Source organism: Oncorhynchus tshawytscha, linkage group LG26 (genome assembly GCF_018296145.1).
Source record: "Oncorhynchus tshawytscha isolate Ot180627B linkage group LG26, Otsh_v2.0, whole genome shotgun sequence".
NCBI classification, from domain to species: domain Eukaryota; kingdom Metazoa; phylum Chordata; class Actinopteri; order Salmoniformes; family Salmonidae; genus Oncorhynchus; species Oncorhynchus tshawytscha.
This window is the reverse complement of record NC_056454.1, coordinates 250,001-276,439: the sequence shown is the minus strand read 5'-3', so window position 1 is coordinate 276,439 and position 26,439 is coordinate 250,001. Positions and strand designations below refer to the sequence as shown.

The following is a 26,439-nucleotide window of genomic DNA, read 5'->3' as shown; positions in this document are numbered from 1 at the left end:
TTATCACATGTGCACCGCACAAAGAGCCTATAGTTTGACTGGAGTATCACCTGTCGGCAGCGAGAGCGTGCAGCTCAAACAGCTGGTTGCTGAGTGGAGTGAAACTTCTGTAACCCCGGTTCCCTGATATTAAGAGAGAGACATCTCACTAGCGGAATTCACCAGAATCTCCTTAGTAGCTCAAACAGCTGAGTGGAGTGAAACTTCTGTAACCCCGGTTCCCTGATATTAAGAGAGAGACATCTCACTAGTGGAATTCACCAGAATCTCCTTAGTAGCTCAAACAGCAGCTGTAACCCCGGTTCCCTGATATTGGACATCTCACTAGTGGAATTCACCAGAATCTCCTTAGTAGCTCAAACAGCTGAGTGGAGTGAAACTTCTGTAACCCCGGTTCTCTGATATTAAGAGAGACATCTCCACTAGTGGAATTCACCAGAATCTCCTTAGTAGCTCAAACAGCTGAGTGGAGTGAAACTTCTATAACCCCGGTTCCCTGATATTAAGAGAGACATCTCCACTAGTGGAATTCACCAGAATCTCCTTAGTAGCTCAAACAGCTGAGTGGAGTGAAACTTCTGTAACCCCGGTTCCCTGATATTAAGAGAGAGACATCTCCACTAGTGGAATTCACCAGAATCTCCTTAGTAGCTCAAACAAATCATACAGTGGGGCAAAAAAGTATTTAGTCAGCCACCAATTGGCAAGTTCTCCCACTTAAAAAGATGAGAGGCCTGTAATTTTCATCATAAGTACACCAACTCTGACAGACAAAATGAGGGGGAAAAAAATCCAGAAAATCACGTTGTAGGATTTTTTATGAATTTATTTGCAAATTATGGTGGAAAATAATTATTTGGTCAATAACAAAAGTTTCTCAATACTTTGTTATATACCCTTTGTTGGCAATGACAGAGGTCAAATGTTTTCTGTAAGTCTTCATAAGGTTTTCACACACTGTTGCTGGTATTTTGGCCCAGTGATGTTTTGGGGCTGATGCTGGGCAACACAGACTTTCAACTCCCTCCAAAGATTTTCTATGGGGTTGAGATCTGGAGACTGGCTAGGCCACTCCAGGACCTTGAAATGCTTCTTACGAAGCCACTCCTTCGTTGCCCGGGCGGTGTGTTTGGGATCATTGTCATGCTGAAAGACCCAGCCACGTTTTCACTCAAAATCTCACAATACATGGCCCCATTCATTCTTTCCTTTACCCGGATCAGTCGTCCTGGTCCCTTTGCAGAAAAACAGCCCCAAAGCATGATGTTTCCACCCCCATGCTTCATAGTAGGTATGGTGTTCTTTGGATGCAACTCAGCATTCTTTGTCCTCCAAACAAAACGAGTTGAGTTTTTACTAAAAAGTTAAATTTTGGTTTCATCTGACCATATGACATTCTCCCAATCTTCTTTTGGATCATCCAAATGCTCTCTAGCAAACTTCAGACGGGTCTATGACTCGGGTGGCTGGAGTCTTTGACAGTCACCTTTACAGTTAAGCTAGCCAAGTCTCTGCAGCTAGCCGTGTGACGTTCGTGGTGAAGCAAATTCCTACCCCAATAGAAAACGTTTCATTTTGATAAAATCACCCAACACAAAATAGAAGTGCTGATAAACACTGCGCTATGCGGTGAACAGTTAAACAGGAAAACAGATCAAGTCGTGCTGACGATCAGAAGGCAGGCGGGTAGCTCTTTACTGTGAGGGGAGGGGCTCCCTCATTTGCCACTCGACCAGTCTGTCTCTGACAGATAGGTATGATTAGTTCTTCATACTACTTAGGAGATTATGGTGAATTTCACTATTGAGATGTCAAACAAATAATTGAAAGAGGAAATATGTTCTTATAAGCCCAGTCATTGCGCAAAATGTTTAATACAATCCAGTGTGAAAACACAGTTTTGATAGTTACTATTGAAAAGGAATCCCAGCTTTCCATTGCTACTATATTTATTTCTTAACTCCTAATATTAAGCTAATTGTAAAAGACATGCAATTAGTTTCAATCACAAGAAAGTAAATGTGACATTAAAAGTTGAAACTAATTGTATGGCTTCACAACTGGAATCCCCTATCTGGAAAGTTGGGATGAAAAAGGAACCGCGTGCATTGGCTATAAGGTAGGGTATCAGACAGAAGGCGGCATGTGTAACGTTATCGCTCTGAAAATAGACAGCTTTTTTTTTGCTACAATTATTGGTTTTATGCTACAATATGTACAATGTGTTGGAACGCTCGCCAGGCTAGGTGGGCATTGTCGTACAGAGGCCCATATGCTACAATGTGCCAATAGGCTATAGTTCGATATCCCTCCTGTCATACGTCACTTATTATGAAAGTAACATTGACAGATTTCGCCTTGTTCACAGAGAGCTCTGTTTTTTTTTTGTCTCCCCAATTTCGTGGTATCCAATTGATTTTTAGTAGCTACTATCTTGTCTCATCGCTACAACTCCCGTACGGGCTCAGGAGAGACGAAGGTTGAAAGTCATGCGTCCTCCGATACACAACCCAACCAAGCCGCACTGCTTCTTAACACAGCGCGCATCCAACCCGGAAGCCAGCCGCACCAATGTGTCGGAGGAAACACCGTGCAACCTTGTACTGGTTAGCGTGCACTGCGCCCGGCCCGCCACAGGAGTCGCTGGTGCACGATGAGACAAGGATATCCCTACCGGCCAAGCCCTCCCTAACCCGGATGATGCTAGGCCAATTGTGCGTTGTCCCACGGACCTCCCGGTCGCGGCCGGTTGTGACAGAGCCTGGGCGCGAACCCAGGGTCTCTGGTGGCACAGCTGGCGCTGCAGTACAGCGCCCATAGCCACTGCGCCACCCGAGAGGCCCCAGCTCTCAGTTCTTACCATCGACAGTGAACGCCCTGTGAAGGAGATCCTTGGCAGCTCTGACCACTGCACTGACCACTGCGAGAGCCCTGCTGCAGTTCTTGTCCTCCTCATTGGCTTTGTTCAGCAGCTGGGACTGCAGATCTCCGTCATACTCACTCCTACGGGAAAAGACACATGTGACGCCCACATGTGTTAGCACTACCAATGGTTGTTAGCATTGGGAATGGCATTTGTATTTTTACTAGTAATCCCCATTAGCCAAGGAAGCAGCTACTCTTCCAGGGGTACAAACACATTAAGACACGTATATTACACATTCATCAAAAGATAAAAACGTACATATAACACTGTTACACCACCACAAAGTGTCTGTACCTGTGTGTGTGTGCCTCTTCACCAGTGCCCGTGGTTCCATAAGGTGCATTTTACCTGTTTTTCAATCTGATTCTACTTCTTGTATCAGTTACTTGTTGTGGAACAGAGTACCATGTAGTCATGGCTCTATGTAGTACTGTGTGCCTCCCATAATCTGTTCTGGACTTGGGGGTTGTGGAGAGACCTCATGGCATGTTTTGTGGAGTATGCATGGGTGACAGCTCGATACATTCAGCTTGTCAATACCTCTTACAAAAACAAGTAGTGATGAAGTCAATCTCTCCATTTTGAGCCATGAGAGATTGACATGCATATTATTATTTATTTTATTTAACCTTTAACTAGGCAAGTCAGTTAAGAACATATTCTTATTTACAATGACGGCCTAGAAACAGTGGGTTAAATGCCTTGTTCAGGGGCAGAACAACATATTTTTACCTTGTAAGCTCGGGGTTTCGATCTAGCAACCGTTACTGGCCCAACGCTCTAACCACTAGGCTACCTGGCAGAATTCATTTTAGCTCTCCATGTACATTTAAGGGCCAGCCAAGCTTAAGTCCCTCTTTGTGGCACCTGACCACACGACTGAACAGTAGTCCAGGTGCGAAAAAAATAGGGCCTTTAGGACATGCCTTTTTGATAGTATTGTCAAGACGGCAGAGCAGCACTTTATTATGGACAGACTTCTCCCCATCTTAGCTACGGTTGTATCAACATGTTTTGACCATGACCTCAAATTAGTCAATTTCCACAATATTTATGACAAGACTTAGTTGAAGTTTAGTGAATTATTTGTCCCAAATACAATGCTTCTAGTTATATAATTATTTAGGACTAACTTATTCCTTGCTACCCTTTCCGAAACTAACTACAGCTCTTTGTTAAGTGTTGCAGTCATTTCAGTTGCTGTAGTAGCTGATGTGTAGTGTTGAGTCATCAGCATACATAGACACACTGGCTTTACTCTAAGCCATAACGGAAGGAAAGGCGGTCAAAGTAAGTGATTGCTTTGAGGATGACCAGTGGAATATACCTGCTGGAGCATGTGCTACGGGTGGGTGTAGCTATGGTGAGCTGACCTAAGGTAGGGCTTTACCTAGCAGACTTATAGCTGACTTGGAGCCAGTGAGTTTGGCGACAAATACGTAGTGACGAGAGCATACAGGTCGCAGTGGTAGGTAGTATATGTGGCTTTCGTGATAAAACGGATGGAACCGTGATAGACTACATCTAGTTTGCTGAGTAGAGTGTTGGAGGCTATTTTGTAAATGACATTGCCGAAGTCAAGGACCGGTAGGATCGTCAGTTTTACGAGGGTATAAGTGAACATGAGTGAAGGAGGCTTTGTTGCGAAAAAGGAATGCCGAATCTAGATTTCATTTTGGATTGGAGATGCTTAATGTGAGTCTGGAAGGAGAATTTACAGTCTAACCAGACACCTAGGTATTTGTAGTTGTCCACATATTCTAAGTCAGAACCGTCCAGAGTAGTGATGTTAGTCGGGCGGGAGGATGCGGGCAGCAATCGGTTGAAGAGGTTGCACTTAGTTTTACTAGCATTTAAAAAGCAGTTGGAGGCCATGGAAGGAATGTTGTATGGCATTGAAGCTTGTTTGGAGGTTTGTTAACAGTGTCCAAAGAAGGGCCAGATGTATACAGAATGGTGTTGTCTGCATAGAGGTGGATCAGAGAATCACCAGCAGCAAGAGCGTCGACGTTGATATATACAGATTAAAGAGTCGGCCCAAGAATTGAGCCCTGTGGCACCCCCAGAAAGACTGCCAGAGGTCTGGACAACAGGCCCTCCAATTTGACACAGTGAACTCTGAGAAGTAGTTGGTGAACCAGACGAGGCAGTCATTTGAGAAGCCAAGGCTATCGAGTCTGCCGATAAGAATGTGATGTTTGAAAGAGTCGAAGGCCTTGGCCAGGTCGATGAAGACTGCTTCACAGTGCTATCTTTTATCGATGGCGGTTGTGATATCGTTTAGGACCTTGAGCGTGGCTGAGTTGTACCCATGACCAGCTCGGAAACCAGATTGTATAGTGGAGAAGTTACGGTGGGATTCGAAATGGTCGGTGATCTGTTTGTGAAATTGGTTTTCGAAGACCTCAGAAAGGCAGGGCAGGACGGATATAGGTCTATAACAGTTTGGGCCTAGAGTGTCTCCCCTTTTGAAGAGGGGGATGCAAGCAGCAGCTTTCCAATCTCTTGGGGATCTCAGACAATATGAAAGAGGTTGAATAGGCTAGTAAATAGAGGTTGCAACAATTTTGGGGGATAATTTTAGAAGAGGGTCCAGATTGTCTTAGCCCAGCTGATTTGTAGGGATCCAGATCTTGCAGTTCTTTCAGACATCAGCTGTCTGGATTTGGGTGAAGGAGAAGTAAGTTGCTGCAGAGGGTGCTGAGATGTTGGCCGGTTTAGGGTTAGCCAGGTGGAAAGCATGGCCAGCCGTAGAAAAATGCTTATTGAAATTATCGATCGTAGATTTATCGGTGGTGACAGTGTTTCCTAGCCTCAGTGCAGTGGGCAGCTGGGAGGAGATGCTCTTTTTCTCCATGGACTTTAATTCCAAAAAGTTTTGGGACACTGTAGTGCTACAGGATGCAAATTCCTGTTTGAAAAAGCTAGCTTTAGCTTTCCTAACTGACAGAGTATATTGGTTCCTGACATCCCTGAAAATATGCATATCGCGAAGGCTATTCGATGCTTATGCAGAACGCCACAGGGTATTTTTGTGCTGGTCAAGGGCAATCAAGTCTGGGGTGAACCAAGGGCATTATCTGTTCTTAGTTCTATATTTTTTGAATGGGGCATGCTTATTTAAGATGGCGAGGAAAGCACTTTTGAAGAGCAACCAGGCATCCTCTGCTGAAGGGATGATGTCAATATCCTTCCAGGATACCCGGACCAGGTCGATTAGAAAGGCCTGCTCGTTGAAGTGTTTTCGTGAGCGTTTGACAGTGATGAGGGGTGGTCGTTTGACCGCGGACCGATTACGCATGCAGGCAATGAGGTAGTGATCGCTGAGATCCTGGTTGAAGACAGCAGAAGGTTATTTAGAGGGCAAGTTGGTCAGGATGATATCTAAGAGGGTGCCCATGGTTACAGATTTAGGGTTGTACCTTGAGATTGAGGGCATCTAGTTTAGATTGTAGGGCGGCCGGGGTGTTAAGCATGTCCCAGTTTAGGTCACCTAACAGTACAAACTCTGAAGATAGATGGGGGGCAAAAAAATGCACAGTGTCCAGGACACAGCTGGGGGCTGAAGGGGGTCTATAACAAGCAGCACCTGTGAGAGACTTATTTCTGGAAAGGTGGGTTTTTAAAAGTAGAAGCTCGAATTGTTTGGGCACAAACTTGGATAGTATGACAGAACTCTGCAGGCTAACTCCACCCCCTTTGGCAGTTGTTATAGTTAGAGATGGAAATTTCAGGATTTTTAGTGGCCTTTCTAAGGCAGGTGGGCAGAGTATGCTAAAGAAGTGAATAAAACAAACTTAGGGAGGAAGCTTCTAATGTTAATATGCATGAAACCAAGGCTTTAACAGTCACAGAAGTCAACAAATGAGAGCGCCTGGGGAATGGGAGTGGTGCTGGGGGCTGCAGGGGTTAACCTCTACATCCCCAGACGAATAGAGGAGAAGTAGGATAAGGGTGCGGCTAAAGGCTATAAGAACTAGTCATCTAGTGCGTTCGGAACAGAGTAAAAGGAGCAGATTTCTTGGCGCGGCAGAATAGATTCAAGGCATAATGTACAGACAAGGGTATGGTAGGATGTGAGTACAGTGGAAGTAAACCTAGGCATTGAGTGAGGAGAAGTTTTGTCTCTAGAGGCACCATTTAAGCCAGGTGAGGCTACCGCATGTGTGGAGGGGTGGAACAAAAGGGCTAGCTAAGGCATATTGAGCAGGGCTGGAGGCTCTACAGTGAAGTAAGACAATAATCACTAACCAAAACAGCAATAGACAAGGCATATTGACATTAGGGAGAGGCATGTATAGCCGAGTGATCATAGTGTCCAGTGAGTAGCTACGAGCTGGAGACACGGCAAATCAGACAGCTTGCGGGCTGGGGCTAGCAGATGGGCATCCGGGGGACGTTGGGCATGGAAGAGCCCGTTGAAACCAATTTTGGACGGTTACGTCGGCAGACCAGTCGTTGATATCGCACTGTGTTGATGTCCAAGTTAACGGTGATGACTGCAAGCAGTGGCTGCCTGACTACTAGCTAGTAAGCTACTGATGGGGGTTCTGGTTCTAAAGTATAAAAAGTTGCAGATTTGTACCACATTGAGTGGGGCGGGTTGCAGGAGAGTATGTTCAGTCCAGGGATTGAAATTGAGATTAAACATATATACAAAGAAAAATATGTATACATTGACAAAACAGACGTCCGACTGCTACGCCATCTTGGAAAAAGATGTCAGACTATGACCGATAATGTCAAATGCCACACTGAAGTCTAGCAAAAAGCCCCCCCAATCTTTTTATCATCAATTTCTCATTTGTCATTTGTGTAAGTGCTGTGCTTGTTGAATGTCCTTCCCTATAAGCATGCTGAAATTCTGTTGTCAATTTGTTTACTGTGAAATAGCATTGTAACTGGTCAAACACAAAGTTTACTAAGGTTTGGTAACAAGCTGATTGGTCGGATATTTGAGCCAGTAAAGGGGGCTTTACTATTCTTGGGTAGCGGAATTACTTTGTACCCTCAGGCCTGGAGGGAAGCACACCTTCTAGTAGACTTACACTGAAGATATGGCAAATAGGAGTGGCAGTATCGTCCGCTATTATCCTCAGTAATTTTCCATCCAGGTTGTCAGACTCCGGTGGCTTGTCATTGTTGATTGACAACAGACATTATTTCACTTCTTCCACACTCACTTTACAAAAATCAAAATTACAATGCTTGGCTTTCAAACTTTTATCAATAACCCTTGGATGTGTATTGTCAGCGTTTGTTGCTGGCATGTCATAGTTTGCTAATCTTGTAAATTAATCTAATCTTGTTGTGATGAGCCATCTGATTCAATGAATGATAGATCTGAGTTTGCCTTTTTGACCATAATTGAATTTAAGGTGCTCCCAAGTGTTTCACTATCATTCTTTATGTCATTTATCTTTGTTTCTTCTTTTTATTCAGTTTATTAACATGATTTCACAATTTGAAGTATGTCTCATCCTCTCAACCATAACATTTTTCAATTCCTCATCAATCCACAGGGATTTAACAGTTTTTACAGTCATTTTCTTAATGGGTGCATGCTTATTAGTAACTGGGATAAGCAACTTCATACATGTGTCAAGTGCAGCGTCTGGTTGCTCCTCATTACACACCACAGACCAACATATATAATTTACATCAACAAGATAGGAATCACTACAAAATGTATTGTATGACCTCTTATACACTATACTAGGCCCAGCCTTTGGAACTTTAGTTTTCCTAGTTATGGTACTATATTATGATCACTACATCCGATGGATTTGGATACTCCTTTAAAACAAAATTACTGCAGCACTAGTAAAGATGTGATCAATACATGATTTCATTCATGTGCTGTTTGTAACTACCCTGGTAGGTTAACTGATAACCTGAACCAAGTTGCAGGCACTAAGTACAGTTTGAAGCGTTCTCTTGAGAGGGCAGCCTGATAAAAGCCAGTCAATAATTAAAACACCAGAAAATATACCTCTGTTGAAATCACATACATTATCAAGTATTTCACACATTATCCAGATACTGACTGCACTTGGTGGTCTATAGCAGCTTCCCACAATAATGGGCTTTAGGTGAGGCAGACGAACCTGCAGCCATATTACTTACAGTATTTAACATCATATTCTCTCTAAGCTTTATAGGAATGTGGTTCTAAATATAAAATGGCAACACCACCTTCGGCATTTCTGTCATTTCTGTCGATGTTAAAACCATGACATGAATATCAACTTGAGTCTTTTTGTCTGTCTGTGCACGTGTCTGTGTGCGTACCTGTAGTACAGCATCTGTGGTATTTGTCCTCTAGTCTGGTTTGTCCCGTTGCTGCTCAGGCTACAGGTTCGGAAGGTAAAGGACAAGCCATCGGAACACTGAACCGTGGTCATCCCTCCATCCCCATTGGCCGTTCGGCTGCCATAGTTACGCAGGCGGACAGCATATTTCACACCCTCCTGTAGAATGTAAACAGGATTGTGCAACATATTTTGTTTTCATATCATAAGTTGCATAGAGTCTGTGGTATAAAAAATACGAAAGAAGGATGATGCATGCATACATATATGGTTTGATGGATAAATAGATATGTCTGCAGAGCAGGCTGGGAATTGCCAGGTACCTCATGATGCGATATTATCATGAAACAGACATATCCGATATGTAATTGCACTTCAGATGATTCTGTATGCCTTGAGATTCGATACAGCGATTTTATTGCGATTTGAAGTTCCAAACATATTGCTCACTATATTTCTGCTTCATAGAGACAAGAGCATGAGAAAACGAGTTTGGATCAGGGAAATAAAAGAGATGAAAACATATTGGCTAACAATTTAAAAAGATGTAGATCAAGCTTTTGGATGTAAAATACCGGAGTTTTGGCGCAGGTAAAGCCGACAAGCACTAGCTAACAGTAAAAAAAAAGAGCGATTTGAATTTATTTACAAATCGATATTTGGGAGTCAAATATCAATTTGAATTATTCCCCAAAAAATTACATTTTGTAACTATCGATTTCCCCCCCACATCAATATTGAATAGGGCACATAATTCTAGTCCTGTGTACCTTCAGTGGCACGGCCTTGTCGAGGCGTATCTCGGCAATGTCGCTGGGAGAGTCATCGGTACTGTAGGTTCCCTTGACCAGCTCCAGAGACGTCCACCTGTGGGTGTGGACCGAATCCCCAGGGTGCTCCGTCTGGGCCTGGAGGGGGAGAACGGTAGAGGAGAAAGTAGAGAAGTGGTGAGAAACAAGAAGTTAAGAATTCCTAGGGAAGCTTAAATACCTCCAGCAATTTTTGAACTTTGACTGTTGAAAAGCGATAGTAGCGAACTGTAGCGAACTGTGACTATAGGAGCTAGTTCAGAGGGACCTAAAATCTTCCAATACGTTGTATCAAACCAAAAAATATAGAAAATAAAAAATTTAACAACTGAATGACAATGACATATCTTCTGTAGTCAGACCATTCTACTGTGTCTCCTGGAATAGCGTCACTTCCTATGGTACGCGGAAAGAGGACGAGCTCGGTTTTGTTGTTTGGAAAGTTTGTTGTTTAAAAGTATATTGGAAAGTTATTGGTGGCTACCTAGCTTCTTATGTTGAATCCCACAAAGCATCAGTTGCTGGGACTGCTAACAGTTGAAGTTGGAAGTTCACATACTCCTTAGCCAAATACATTTAAACTCAGTTTCACAATTCCTGACATTTAAACCAAGTAAAAATTGCCTGTCATAGGTCAGTTAGGATCACCACTTTATTTTAAGAATGTGAAATGTCAGAATAATAGTCGAGAGAATGATTTATTTCAGCTTTTATTTCTTTCATCACATTCCCAGTTGGTCAGAAGTTTACATACACTCAAATAGAATTTAGCAGCATTGCCTTTAAATCGTTTAACTTTGATCAAACATTTCAGGTAGCCTTCCACAAGCTTCCCACAATAAGTTGGGTGAATTTTCGCCCATTCCTCCAGACAGAGCTGGTGTAACAGACAGGTTTGCAGGCCTCCTTGCTCACACATACTTTTTCAGTTTGGACCACAAATGTTCTATAGGATTTAGGTCAGGGCTTAGTGATGACCACTCCAATACCTTGACTTTGTTGTCCTTAAGACTTTTTTCCACAACTTTGGAAGTATGCTTGGGGTCATTGTCCATTTGGAAGACCCATTTGCGACCAAGCTTTAACTTCCTGACTGATGTCTTGAGAAGTTGCTTTAATGCTTAGAGAAGATCTTATGTCAATTGTTATTGAAATGTTGTGGTGGCAGGTTCACTTGGCACATCTAAAGCTTTTTCTTTTGGGCTGTTGCTATAGGCCACCAAGTGCTAACCGTCAGTATCTAAATAATGTGTGTGAAATGCCTGATAGTGTTTGTGATGTAAACAGAGAGGTCTACTTTCTTGGGGACCTGAATATTGGCTGGTTTTGATCAAGCTGTCCACTGAAGAGGAAGCTTCTCACTGTAACCAGTGCCTGTAATCTGGTTCAGGTTATTAATCAACCAACCAGGGTGTTTACAAACACTACAGGAACAAGATCATCCACATTTATTGATCACATTTTTACTAATACTGACAATAGAACTTTGTTCTAAAGCTGTATCTGTACCCATTGGATGTGCAGTGATCACAATATAGTGGCTATATCCAGGAAAGCCAAGGTTCCAACAGCTGGGCCTTCAATAGTGTATAAGTGATCTTACAAAATATTTTGCTGTGACTGATGTGGATGATGTTAATCATATTTGTTTGTCTGATGTGATTAATGAGGATCATCCAGACGCTGCACTTGAAATTTCTTCTTCCAATTATTGATAAACATGCACCTGTTAAGAAACTGACTGTTAGAACTGTTAAGGCTCCATGGATTGATGACAAATTGAAAGACCTGTAAAGTGGAAAGAGATGGGGCAAAGGGAGTAAGTCTGGCTGCACATCTGACTGGCTTACTACAAATTGTGAAATTATGTGACTAAACTCAACAAAAAGAATAAACTTTACTATGAAGCGAAGATCAATGATAAAGAAAAACTTGAGTACTTTAAATGAAATTATGGGCAGAAAGACTAATTCAACTTCATTTGTCATCGAATCAGACGGCTTATTCATCACAAAACCATTTGATGTTGCCAATTATTTTAATGATTATTTCATTGGCAAAGTGGGCAAACTCAGGCAGGAAATACCCACGACAAACAAAGTCTTAAGAAAGACTTGCAGTTCTGTTTTGGAATGGTGGCCAGTAATAAACTGGTCCTGAACATCTCTAAAACTATGAGCATTGTATTTGGTACAAATCATTCCTTAAGTTCTTATTTTTCAACAAAGCAATTATTATTATTATTAAGGGATTGCCTTGCAGTTCCTCCAGCTGTATCCACTGAAATAGCGATGGTGAGGTTCAAGGAACGAGGGCAGGGGGCACGGGATGGGCCGCAGAGCCACACACAGAAGACTGACCTAGCCCATAGGGAAGGGAGGAGGAAGGGGGGTGGACCCACACCCTGCCCCACTGCGTAGCACAGAGCAACACTTTAACCTCTTGAAGCTAGGGGGCACTATTTTTATGTTTGGAAAAATAACGCTCCCAAACTAAACGGCCTATTTCTCAGGACTAGATTATGATTATGATAGAAAACACACTAAAGTTTCCAAAACTGTCAAAATATTGTCTGTGAGTATAACAGAACTGATATTGCAGGCGAAACCCTGAGGAAAATACAATCAGGAAGTGCCTCTTATTTTGAAACCCTTCTGTTCCTATGCATGTCTATCCTCCATTTAAAGGGATATCAACCAGATTCCTTTTTTCTGGCTTCCCTAAGGTGTCAGTCATTAGACATAGTTGCATGCATTCATTTTGAAAAATGAGCGTGAAAGATCATTGTGTAAGTGGATCGGCGGGGGCTCTCAGAGTGAGTTTTTGCGCTACAGAGTAAAGCCGCCATTGTTCCTCCCGCTGTTATTGAAAAACCTACACACTCAGGTTGATATATTATTGAATATATATTTTAAAAACTACCTGAGGAATGATTATAAAAAACGTTTGACATGTTTCTGTGGACATTATGACTAAAATACTATTTGGACTATTTGGAATTTCCGTCTGCGTTGTCGTGACCACTCTTTCCTGTTCCAGGGTTAGGACTGTAACCACCAGCTTCTATCTATGGTGCTGCCTGTTCCAGGGTTAGGACTGTAACCACTAGCTTATTTCTATGGTGCTGCCTGTTCCAGGGTTAGGACTGTAACCACTAGCTTATTTCTATGGTGCTGCCTGTTCCAGGGTTAGGACTGTAACCACCAGCTTCTTTCTATGGTGCTACCTGTTCCAGGGTTAGGACTGTAACCACCAGCTATGGTTCTGTTCCAGGGTTAGGACTTCTATGGTGCTACCTGTTCCAGGGTAACCACCAGCTTCTTTCTATGGTGCTACCTGTTCCAGGGTTACGACTGTAACCACTAGCTTCTTTCTATGGTGCTACCTGTTCCCCCCAAAAAATAAAAGTAAAATTAGTGTACTAAAAAAGAGAATGTGTTACAACCATGCCGACAACCATCTGTGGAGATCAGTGGACAAAGGGCTATTTCGCAACAAAGCATCCTTCACTCATGCTGCTAAACATACCCTCGTAAAACTGACTATCCTACTGATCCTTGACTTCGGCGATGTTGTTTACAAAATAGCCTCCAACACTCTACTCAGCAAATTGGATGCAGTCGACCACAGTGCCATCCGTTTTATCACCAAAGCCCCATACACTACCCACCACTGTGACCTGTATGCTCTCGTTGGCTGGCCCTCGCTCCATACTCGTCGCCAAACCCACTGGCTTCATGTCATCTATAAGTCTTTGTTAGGTAAAGCCACGCCTTATCTCAGCTCACTGGTCACCATAGCAGCACCCACCCGTAGCACGAGCTCCAGCAGGTATATTTCACTGGTCACCCCCAAAGCCAATTCCTCCTTTGGCTGCCTTTCCTTCCAGTTCTCTGCTGCCAATGACTGGAATGAATTGCAAAAATCACTGAAGCTGGAGACTCATATCTCCCTCACTAGCTTTAAGCACCAGCTGTCAGAGCAGCTCACAGATCACTGCACCTGTACACAGCCCATCTGTAAATAGCCCATCCAACTACCTCATCCCCACACAGTTATTTATTTGTTTTGCTCCTTTGCACCCCAGTATCTCTACTCACATTACTCTTCTGCACATATATCACTCCAGTGTTTAAATTGCTAAATTGTAATTATTTTGTCACTATGGCCTATCTATTGCCTTACCTCCCTTATCTTACCTAATTTGCACACACTGTATATAGACTTTTCTATTGTGTTATTGACTGTAGGTTTGTTTATTCCATGTGTAACTCTGTTGTTGATGTCACACTGCTTTGCTTTATCTTGGACAGGTCGCAGTTGACACTTAAATAACGTGCCATATAATTCTGTGACACCATGCAAGCTGGGCTCCAGTACGCTGCAACTTTTAAAGGACGAACTGTAACTGTAATCACCTGTGAACAGGTTAGGCAACTCAGGTGTCTACACTTCAACAGCAAAGTTAGACAAGACGGAAGTTTATGAAGTAGAACCTTGTAGCCAAAAAGGGTGTAATGTAGACATCTATGGGTCTTTAGCGAAGTCCAGCCAACCTTTTGATACAGGATGCAGTGATGAGTATGAAAACTGTCCCCTGTAAGCATTTTTTCATCATTTGTTTTTAAAATGTAACCTTTATTTAACTAGGGAAGTACGTTAAAGAACACATTCTTATTTACAATGATGTCCTACCCCGGCCAAACCCGGACGACATTGTGCGCCGGAAGATGTCATCCAACGGTATTAGCAGCTTGTTAATAGAATTATATGATTAGAATGATTAGAATATTACCCTCTGAAACCATAACTCTGGAACCATATGATGGTATGACATTGATTAGAATCATTAGACAATTTTAATGCTGTGTGTGATTTAGTCAATAGAATTATATCGGAGAGTGTAATTCGTAGTCAGAATTCATGTTTTGGTGACAATATATCTAGTATCTTGATAACGGACTGTCTGAGCAAGATTCGGGGCCGACCTTGGCTGGGGCACTGAGAACTGAAAGGGTCGGAGGGGTAGCAGGACAGTGTGGGCGTATGATAACTAATGTTTTGTGTGGAAGTATGTGTGTTACTATAAAATGAAGGTCTTTGTACTGTGCACGCCAGAACGTTCTCATGAATAAACCTTTTTGACTATTCTAGCTGGGCCTCCGTCTTTTTCATTCGACCAGGATCTTACAAATTATGGTTTGCAGACAGAGTAATATTATTAAATTGGGTTATGTACATTGAGAACATAATTCTCTTATCACAGCTGCACTTTGATAAATAATAACACCATAATCAAGAACAGATAAAAAGGTTGACTGAATAATCTGCTTCCTACTGCTTAGAGAAAGACGTTGTTTCTGTAGATAAAGCCAACTTTAAATCGTTGTTTCTTAACCAGCTCACCTACGTTTTTTAAAACATCAAATCCATATAAAACCAAATGCCTAAGTATTTATATGCGGGAAAACTTTTGATTGGAGGACCATCTAATGAGTAAACATCTAGTTCATCTGATACATGTTTTTAAACTCTCGTAAAAATGTATCTCGTTTCGCCCATATAAAGCAGAAGTTTTAAATCAGCAAGGTATTTGGTATTTTATTAGGATCCCCATTAGCTGTTGCAAAAGCAGCAGCTACTCTTCCTGGGGTCCACACAAAACATGGAACATAATACAGAATGACATAATTAAGAACATCAATAGACAAAAAAAGCTCAAGGACAGAACTACGTATTATTTCTTTTAAAGGCACACGTAGCCTACATATCAATGCATACCCACAAACTATCTAGGTCATATAGGGGCGAGGCGTTGTGCCGTGAGGTGTTGCTTTATCTGTTTTTTGAAACCAGGTTTGCTGTTTATTTGATCAATATGAGATGGAAGGAAGTTCCATGCAATAAGGGCTCTATATAATACTGTACGTTGTCTTGAATTTGTTCTGGATTTGGGGACTGTGAAAAGACCCCTGGTGGCATGCCTAGTGGGATAAGTGTGTGTGTCAGAGCTGTGTGTAAGTTGACGAATCAAGTCTAGCCAACCTTTTGATACAGGATGCAGTGATGAGTATGAAAACTGTCCCCTGTAACAAAACAAAGGGCATGAAATAGATTCTTGCATAACTATAAAATCTGACTGTAGTTTTGACACAGCCAGATCAACTGTCGGGGCAATAGCACACATAATAGTATCATGGGCATATAGATGAAGTTTCCCATTTTTTATAGATACAAACCGCCTGTGAAATGCCACTCTACCCACTGCTATCAGACTGTATACCTGTCCTGTATACCTGTCCATACAAACCGCCTGTGAAATGCCACTCTACCCACTGCTATCAGACTATAAACCTGTCCTGTTTAACTGTCCATACAAACCGCCTGTGAAATGCCACTCTACCCACTGCTATCAGACTATATACCTGTCCTGTATAACTGTCCTGTTTAACCGTACAAACCGCCTGTGAAATGCCACTCTACCCACTGCTATCAGACTATACCTGTCCTGTTTAACTGCTATCAGACTATATACCTGTCCTGTTTAACTGTACGTACAAACCGCCTGTGAAATGCCACTCTACCCACTGCTATCAGACTATAAACCTGTCCTGTTTAACTGCCCGTACAAACCGCCTGTGAAAAACGCCACTACCCACTGCTACCACCTGTCCTGTTTAACTGCCCCACTGCTATACCCAGACTGTATACCTGTCCTGTATAACTGTATGTACAAACCGCCTGTGAAATGCCACTCTACCCACTGCTATCAGACTGTATACCTGTCCTGTATAACTGTACGTACAAACCGCCTGTGAAATGCCACTCTACCCACTGCTACCAGACTATAAACCTGTCCTGTTTAACTGCCCGTACAAACCGCCTGTGAAACGCCACTCTACCCAGTGCTATCAGACTGTATACCTGTCCTGTTTAACTGCCCGTACAAACCGCCTGTGAAATGCCACTCTACCCACTGCTATCAGACTATAAACCTGTCCTGTTTAACTGCCCGTACAAACCGCCTGTGAAACGCCACTCTACCCACTGCTATCAGACTGTATACCTGTCCTGTATAACTGTATGTACAAACCGCCTGTGAAATGCCACTCTACCCACTGCTATCAGACTGTATACCTGTCCTGTATAACTGTCCGTACAAACCGCCTGTGAAACGCCACTCTACCCACTGCTATCAGACTGTATACCTGTCCTGTACAAACCGCCTGTGAAATAACTGTCCATACCTGTCCTGTTTAACTGCCCGTACAAACCGCCTGTGAAACGCCACTCTACCCACTGCTATCAGACTGTATACCTGTCCTGTTTAACTGCCCGTACAAACCGCCTGTGAAACGCCACTCTACCCACTGCTATCAGACTGTATACCTGTCCTGTTTAACTGCCCGTACAAACCGCCTGTGAAACGCCACTCTACCCAGTGCTATCAGACTTATACCTGTCCTGTATAACTGCCCAGACTACAAACCGCCTGTGAAATGCCACTCTACCCACTGCTATCAGACTGTATACCTGTCCATACAAACCGCCTGTGAAATGCCACTCTACCCACTGCTATCAGACTGTATACCTGTCCTGTATAACTGTCCATACAAACCGCCTGTGAAACGCCACTCTACCCACTGCTATCAGACTGTATACCTGTCCTGTATAACTGTCCATACAAACCGCCTGTGAAATGCCACTCTACCCACTGAGACTGTATAATAACTCTAGCTCTTAAATGGTTCTCCCAAAAATGTTATTCTTTTAAATCATATTTTAATATTTACATTTCCATCATGAAAAATATACTGTAATGTTTTCAACTGTTCAATATTCTATTTATGTCACATATTATGTCTTTTAAATGTATTTTAAATGAGTGTTTGCAATTATTAGTAACGTAAATTCTGCATTTCTTCAGTTTCATCTGTGAGCAAGAACAAATAAACTCAATGTCTCCTCTCTCTTACATTCATATTGGCAAATGTTGATCTGATCACATGAGTAACCAGGTGTGCTGTTACCACCCTCGGGGTCTGTAAATGTTGATCTGATCACATGAGTAACCAGGTGTGCTGTTACCACCCTCGGGTTATGACGGGGAGAAAATCGGAGTTGTAAATAGTTTAACCTGCAGCCAGCTTCGTAGCCTATGATTACTCATGGGGTACTATGGTTGTCAAATGTCACAATAGAAATATTGCCAGCTAAGATATAGCAGGGGATTGTAGTTGGACAAGGTTATCTGAATGTGCACATGATGGAAGTTAGAGGTCAATCTAAAGAGGTAATATAGAGAAGAAGAAAAAATGCATTGACTAAAATCACTGACTAAAAGTGTGTGGACTTTGAGTCAACTAATAACAAAAACTAAGACTGATGAAATGACTAAAAGTTATTAGTCAAAAGACAAACTAAATGTAAAATATCTGCCAAAATTAACACAGAATTAAAGGTAGATCTAAAACTCTTACATCATCAGCCAGCACCTCCAACTCGTACTCATGGATGCCTCCGCCGCCGTAGACACAAAAGCCCACCAGCACCACGCCAGGCTTGTCCACTGTCAGACAGATGGCATCTGGAGAGCCGTTGCCTGTGTTCCAGCTGCGGCCCTGGCTCGTCTTGGTGAAGCGGTTGGGAGTGGACTTCACAGAGTGAAGCGAGTTCAGACCGTCCACCTGGGACAGACGAAGAGACCAGTCATTATGGTGTCTTTTAAATCATTTTTATGTGGTCATGTACTGGTCGTATATTAAAGTCATTTTAGCAACCAGAAAAATTTGTATTTATCTGGTTGTAATCTGAGCAGACAATAACCTAAATATTTTTCACGGCGCCTTGATCTTGTCATGAAAAATATGTCTTTCTGGTTTTAACAGAGACTAATTGGTTCTAATTTGGTTACATGATGTCTTGTCAACCAGAAAACCAGTTAACAAAAAGTGAATTACATCATTAAGACTATGTGCCAAATGTGTATTATTTATGAGCTTTATAATACCACCAGGTGGTAGTACTGAGGTGAATAAACATGAGGGACTTTTCATTGTTATTGTACAAGACAATGAATGATACAACCTCATGACCATGACATCAGCCAGAAACATTACTATGAGGATGTCCTGATCCATATAGTGTGGTTAGCATTAGTCACCTTGCTATTTATGCAACACCTATTTGGCCAGAAAGCCTGCCTGTTGTTGTTACAAGGATATCCAGGGCCCAAAAGGGAACAAAAGCAGTTTCCTTGACAACATAAACAATGGGTTTTGAAAAGCAGCTGGGGCTGTTGTCATGATGACAGGGTGCCAGAGTGATTGAGACAGTGTTGAGAATGCAACCATTGGCCGCTGGGTACAGCGAAACAGACGGAAATGTGGTTGGACAGAGAGAGAGACGTCACTCCCCCAAGGGACTCAGTGTCTTGTAAACAAGATAAGTCATTCTGACTTTTTTTTAGGTTCTCTGTTTTGTTATTATAATTTTCAAACTATATATTGAATGCAGATTAACATTTGATGAACATTTTATTAAATTAAAATTAAAATTGCAATGAAACAATACTGTAAATGGTGGATATCAAAGCTGAATGACAACCCCAACAGAGCACTATATTTGCACTGGAGTCAGGTCTAAACTTGATTTAGACTAAATTGGGGAAGGCCGATTCAATTATGAATCCAGCCAACCCAGCAAAAGGAATAGGACTAGATTTAATTTGTAAAAATGCAAACAATATCAATGTCCTGTATTGTTCTGTTCAATCCCTGAATAGACAGATCCTGGTAATGAGTTAAATCCCAAACACAAACCTTGAGCTATCTCTTTACACATAAACCACATATAGAATGTGTGTGAGACAGTGTGTGTGCGGAGTGCACATGCGCATGTGTATGTTCTTTACCTCGGAGCCCAGGGCAGAGGCGGTGAGCTCAGAGACGATGCTGGCCAGCAGGCCACAGGTGTTGGAGACCAGGTGGGGGGAGAAGACCTCCACCTCCTTCCTCAGGCTTTTCCTCACCGGTAGCACCACGATCACCAGCATCTTCTCAAGAACCTCCCGGAAACTGGCCATCCCCATCAGGTTCTCCTCCCTCTGAAAGGCGAGAGGAGAAAAGGAGAGAAAGAAAGCTAAAGAAAAGGTCAGCAATAGTGTCTTCTCTGATTGTATTTAAATGACAATTAAATCTATTTCAATGATAACACATTTTAATAGGAGTGTGTTACAACAGTAAAACAGGTCAAGATAGGTTGCCAACCCCTGCGCTAGATATGGGATATTCACAAAAAGTCTCAGAGCAGGAGTGCTGACCTAAGTTGAGCTTTTTAGATAATAATGAAGATTACATAGACCTGGGAAACTGAACCTGGACCAACACTCCAACTGGGAGATGCTTTTTGCATACAAGTCCTCATTGGTCACACATTGTGTTGAAATTTTGCTTTCACTCACATGGCTGAGTTTCTCCATGTGCTCCACCAGCAGGGGGAAGCGGTGTGCGAGCGCCGAGTCATTCTCCGTGCTGACCTGTTTGACCAGCGAGCGCAGCATCACTTCGCCGTCGTACGCAATGGGCAAGATGGATGACAGCTTGACTGATGTGTTGCACAGCGCAGACATCACCGCTGCCAACAGTCGGCTGCTCGATGTGCGGAAGTTGGCCTCGGCGATGTCCTGGTGAAAGGGAGGGGGGAAAACAGGGTGGGTGAGGTGGCAGATAACATGAGCCAGATAACATGAGCCAGATAACATGAGCCAGATAACATGAGCCAGATAACATGAGCCAGAACACATGAGCCAGAACACATGAGCCAGAACACATTCTAATCTAAATGATCACTAGCTGTGTCTTTCTTTTAGTTCATTTTGGTACACAAAAGCTTAGAGGAGCCGTTGTGATAGCAACCAAGACACTGGCCGTGTCTGAAATCTGACTTGCCTACTACTTACTTCAAGGGCATACTCTGTACTAGTAGTACTACATACTAGTGTGAATGTACTGTTTACAGGGTTCGTACAGACAGTGGAAAGACAAATTCACGGACATTCAAGTATTTTTTCAATATTTATTTTCAAGGACCATCAATTTGTAATAGGTTATATTTTGCAATTGTTTCTAGTCGACATCAGATGACAGTATATTTCCACAACCGCAAAAAAAATAAATCAAACATTATTCATCACTACCTTACAAGTTCTACTCAATAATACAGTTTCACTACTTATTTACTACATACATGAGTAGTAAGTCAGTACTGATGATGTTGTAATTTGAGTAGTGATGAGCAGAGTTTTGGGACATACCTACTGGTGAACACACATTTCCTATTTGCATTACTACACAATTCCATCTGAATAACTGTTTTAATTGGGAATCTACTACTTAATAGCTAGGAAAACACGTCTTGCTTCCGACTGGCAGCTTTAGTGTCAGAGGTTGAGAGAAGGGCGGGTGGCCCGTGAATGAGGCAATTGGCAAAAAAGTTCTGGAGGTTGTTACAAAGAAAAAGCCACAATGTAGAACTGGTGCCCAGTGCAAGACGCAGCGCTGTGTCTTCCCTCCTTCATGTGACTCTCCAGGGCCGATTCACCCATGCTCGCAATGTCAGTCTGACATTTTTTGCTCTGTAGCGTGCTGGTTGGGTCCAGTGATGTAGTGGTAAAACAAGTGGGTAAACTATACTGAACAAAAATATAAAACACAACATGTAAAGTGTTGGTCCCAAGTTTCATGAGCTGAAATAAAAGATCACTGAAAAGTTTCATACTCACAAAAGGCAACGTTGAATCTACATTTGCCCGGCATTTTAATTCTCGATGTGACGTTTGGCGGCGCCTAATCAGTCAGTTCTGTTGCTGAGTGGCAGTGTGGGTGGAATGAGCAAGCTCGCCTGGCAACCACAGCGCGAAACACGAGGGGGAAAAAAATAGGTAGTCTGCCTGGAAATTCATGTGCAAGACCAATACTTTTTTTCTAATATTTTTCATAAGCATATTTTATCATGATCTGTTCTCATCCCATTATAATTCTTGTACTTTTCAAGTACCAATTTTAGAAAATTACAGTTTTCCACAGTATTCCAGTACTTGAATTTCAGAGTGACAAATTAAAATACTTTCTGCACCTCAAGCGAACCATGTGTTTAGTAAAACCGAACGCAGTAGGCAACAAATAACATTATACTAGGCTCATCCTACTGAGAATGCGTCATTAATGCGCAATTGCGTTGAATCCCCATTTTGGTACAGTGCGTACCTCAGCTGTTGAAAACTACAATTGTGTCTCGATAAACAACTCTTCCTCAATAGGGTGCATCGAATTCTACGGATGAAAAGCCAAAATGAGTATGATGTCCACGCATTTAAAGCATACAAAAGAAACTACAAAATGTTATTTTATTGCATACACAAAATGCCTACTATTTAGAACGCAAGTACGGTATTCAGAGGACCACAGTATATGCCATTTAGGAGACGCTTTTATCCAAAGTGTCTTACCGTCATGCATGCATTAATCTCTCGTGGACAGACGGGTACCATAATGTCTGTCAATAGACTGTCGGACACGACAACTACGGAACTTCGTTCCGGTGTGCCGTTTGTTCATCACTGATCATTTGGACAGATCACGTTTTCACAGGTGTTTGAATTTTATAAGGGGAGGGGACATTGGCCCATAGACTTTCTTGTAACTTGCAATGAGAGGAGGATGGGGCTTCCACTCCTCATTTTAGTATCGTTTCTTACGTCTGCCCCCAGAAGCTCCTTCCGCTCCTCGTTTTAGTGTTGTTTCTTACGTCTGCCCCCAGAAGCTCCTTCCGCTCCTCGTTTTAGTATCGTTTCTTACGTCTGTCCCCAGAAGCTCCTTCCGCTCCTCGTTTTAGTATCGTTTCTTATGTCTGTCCCCAGAAGCTCCTTCCGCTCCTCGTTTTAGTAGCGTTTCTCACGTCTGTCCCCAGAAGCTCCTTTCACTCTACTGTTCAGATATGGAACTGCCTCCCAGGTCACATTGTTGGCGAGATCACCTATTCGGCTCTTCACGCCTTCAAAATGTAGAGCTCATGGACATCTCCTAGCATCACCACTTACCTTGTAGACTGAGTCTGAGGTGCAGTGAACCATTGTTTGAGCCAATTGGATGTACTGATGTCTGATATTTAAAATTGCATCCAATAAAAAAAATGTTTTTTTTAACATAAAACACTTAATTGAGCATCTGACGCAATTCCGCAATATTTTTGTTCTGGGTTTCTTAAGATTTTTGACATGACAAGCCTTGAGATGTAATCGATTTGGATTGATAATAAAGTATGACATTTTACATGCAGGGGGGACTTTAGTCCTGTGTGGCTCAGTTGATACAGCATGGCACTTGCAACGCCAATGTTCGTGGGTTTGACATCAAAACTGAAATTTAGATTTTTCACTTCAAGTTAAAAGAAACTGCTTGAATTATTCTAAATTAAATTTGGTTGGAGGAAATTCGTATAAATGATTTGTATTTACTGTGTAATTTGTCTCAATTGTGGTAAGTTGCAGGTGCCTACAGGTTAAAAACAGCCATGAAACAAAAAAACTAAACATTCTGCTCCGTTGTACTACATTGTAAAGTGGCCCATATATTTGACCACATCTGTAAATCTATGCAGTCTGTGTGGGAACTGAACAAACAACCTTAATGTTGAACCCACAATTTTGGTCAACAATGCTCCCTCTCTCTTTGACCAACCTGGTCGAGGCAGTTGAGCAAGTCGCAGAGGCAGGCCCACTGCAGAGCGGGCTTGGGGTAGAAGGAGTGGAAGCAGGAGGTAAAGGTGTTGTGGCACTCCTGCAGCACGGCCTCCAGCAGGGTGAGGGGCTGGGAGAGGTAGCCCTGAGGGTCGTTGTCCAGATTGGTCAGGCAGTTGTCCATGCCCTCCGAGAGGATCTTCTTGAGCAGGCTACGGGTGTTGCCGACCCACTCCACCAGCTTGCTGGACTCTTCCACCACCGCCTTGGCGCTGGCTGGAGAGAAAGAGGGAAGAACAGTAATAGGACAGAGGACTGGGGGTTTAGCCAGGGACCATATGATGCTGTTACATTCAGTTGACAATTCAGAAACTTTATTTTTTGGGATAGGGGGCAGCATTTTCACTTTTGGATGAATAGCGTGCCCAGAGTGAACTGCCTCCTACTCAGTCCCAGATGCTAATATATGCATATTATTATTAGAATTGGATAGAAAACACTGACGTTTCTAAAACTATTTGAATGATGTCTGAGGTTAACAGAACTCATTTGGCAGCTGAAAACCTGAGAGAAATCCAACCAGGAAGTGGGAAATCTGAGGTTTGTAGTTTTTCAAAGCTTGGCCTACCGAATACAGTGTCTATGGGGTCAAGTTGCACTTCCTAAGGCTTCCACTAGATCTCAACCGTTTTTAGAAACTTGTTTCAGGCTTCTGCTATAAAGGATGGGGGAATGGGAGCTGAATGAGTCATGGGTCTGGCAGAGTGTCTCAGGCTCGTGACACTCGCTCCCGACAGAGTTAGCTCTCGCTCCAGTGCTTTTCTTCAGATAATGAAATTCTCCGGTTGGAACCTTGATGATTTATGTTAAAAACATCCTAAAGATTGATTCCATACATCGTTTGACTTGTTACTACGACCTGTAACGGAACTGAGTTTTTGTCAGGACGTCGTGCTCGCGCCTCATGAAGATGGATTACTGGGCTGAACACGCTAACAACAAGTGGTTATTTGAACATAAATTATGGACTTTATGGAACAAATCAGTCATTTATTGTCGAACTGGGATTACTGGGGGTGCATTCTGATGAAGATCAAAGGTATGTGAATATTTATAATGTTATTTCTAACTTCTGTTGACTCCAACATGGCGCATATTTCTCTGGCTGGATTGGGCTCTGAGCGCCGTACTCAGATTATGCTTTTTCTGCAAAGTTTAAAAAAAAATCTGACACAGCGGTTGCATTAAGGAGAAGTCTATCTTTAATTCTGTGAATAACACTTGTATCTTTTATCAATGTTTATTATGAGTATTTCTGCAAAATCACCAGATGTTTTGGAATCAAAACATTACTGCACGTAACGTGCTAATGTAAACTGCAATTTTTGGATATCGATATGCAAATTATCGAACAAAACATACATGTATTGTGTAACATGATGTCCTATGAGTGTCATCTGATGAAGATCATCAAAGGTTAGTGATTCATTTTATCTATATTTCTGCTTTTTGTGAAAAACTGCTGTTTTTTTTACTTGGCTCTGACCTAACAATCATATGTTGTGCTTTCGCTGTAAAGCCTTTTTGAAATCGGACATGATGGGTAGATTAACAAGAAGTGTATCTTTCATTTGCTGTATTGGACTTGTTAATGTGTGAAAGTTACATATTTAAAAAAAAAATAGAATTTCGCGCACTGCCTTTTCAGCGGAATGTTGTCCAGGGGTTCCACTAGCGGAACGCCTGCCCTAGAAAGGTTAACACTAGAACCGCTGGGACTTGAGGGACCCCGCTTAAAATTAATGAGCAGTCATTCTGATTTCATGTATGCTATCGCAAAAATAATTTGGTTGTGTTTATGAAGGCCTTTGGAAACTGAATACAATTTAATTTTTTATTTTGAATAACAGAATAGCATTTTTCATTTATGCTATTGTAAGCTACATGTAAAAGCAAAAAAAACAAAAATTCAATAGTTCAATAATTTTTATTCATGGCGTGCCATTGTTATAACTATGAAACAGAAAGCTTGTGTTTTGGACACAGTAACAGCTTATTTTTAGAACGACAAAATAAAAAAATACCCCAACCACCAAGACGCACAGTCAAGACATGTTTTCAAATTATGAAAACATCAGTAGCCTTGTAAGCGCCAAGTGGCCTTAATAAATAGTCAAACAGCACAAAAGAAAATCACATTGTATTGGTCACATACACATATTTAGCACATGTTATTGCAGGTGTAGCGAAATGCTTGTGTTCCTAGCTCCAACAGTGCAATAATATCTAACAATTCACAACAATACACAAATCTAAAAGTAAAAGAATGGAAGAAATATAAATATTAGGACAAGCAATGTCGGAGTGGCATTGATAAAAAATACAGTAGAATAGGAAACACTATATACATGAGATGAGTGAAGCAGAATGTAAACATTATTAAAGTGAATAGGGTTCCATTATTAAAAAGTGGCCAGTGATTCCATGTCTACGTACAGTACCAGTACATTTGGACACACCTACTCATTCAATGGTTTTTCTTTATTTTTAAAAAACTATTTTCTACATTGTAGAACAGTGAAGACATCAAAACTACGAAATAACACATGGATCATTTAAGTTAACTGCACCTCAGACTGCACCCCGAATAAATAC

At 42.0% G+C, this 26,439-nt stretch overlaps 1 protein-coding gene across 13 annotated transcripts in view; it reads right to left on the bottom strand.

Moving 5' to 3' along the window:
• mycbp2 (MYC binding protein 2) overlaps positions 1-26,439 on the bottom strand; it is a 286,672-nt gene that overhangs the window by 103,433 nt on the left and 156,800 nt on the right. For all 13 annotated transcript variants that reach the window (XM_024388610.2, XM_024388613.2, XM_024388615.2 and 10 more), the window contains exons 30-36: positions 23,786-24,060; positions 20,509-20,730; positions 19,960-20,151; positions 18,527-18,733; positions 10,008-10,145; positions 9,218-9,396; positions 2,861-3,003 (exon numbers count right to left, since the gene is read on the bottom strand). In XM_024388610.2, the coding sequence (XP_024244378.1) occupies positions 2,861-3,003; positions 9,218-9,396; positions 10,008-10,145; positions 18,527-18,733; positions 19,960-20,151; positions 20,509-20,730; positions 23,786-24,060 (1,356 nt within the window). The remainder of the gene's footprint in view (positions 1-2,860; positions 3,004-9,217; positions 9,397-10,007; positions 10,146-18,526; positions 18,734-19,959; positions 20,152-20,508; positions 20,731-23,785; positions 24,061-26,439) is intronic.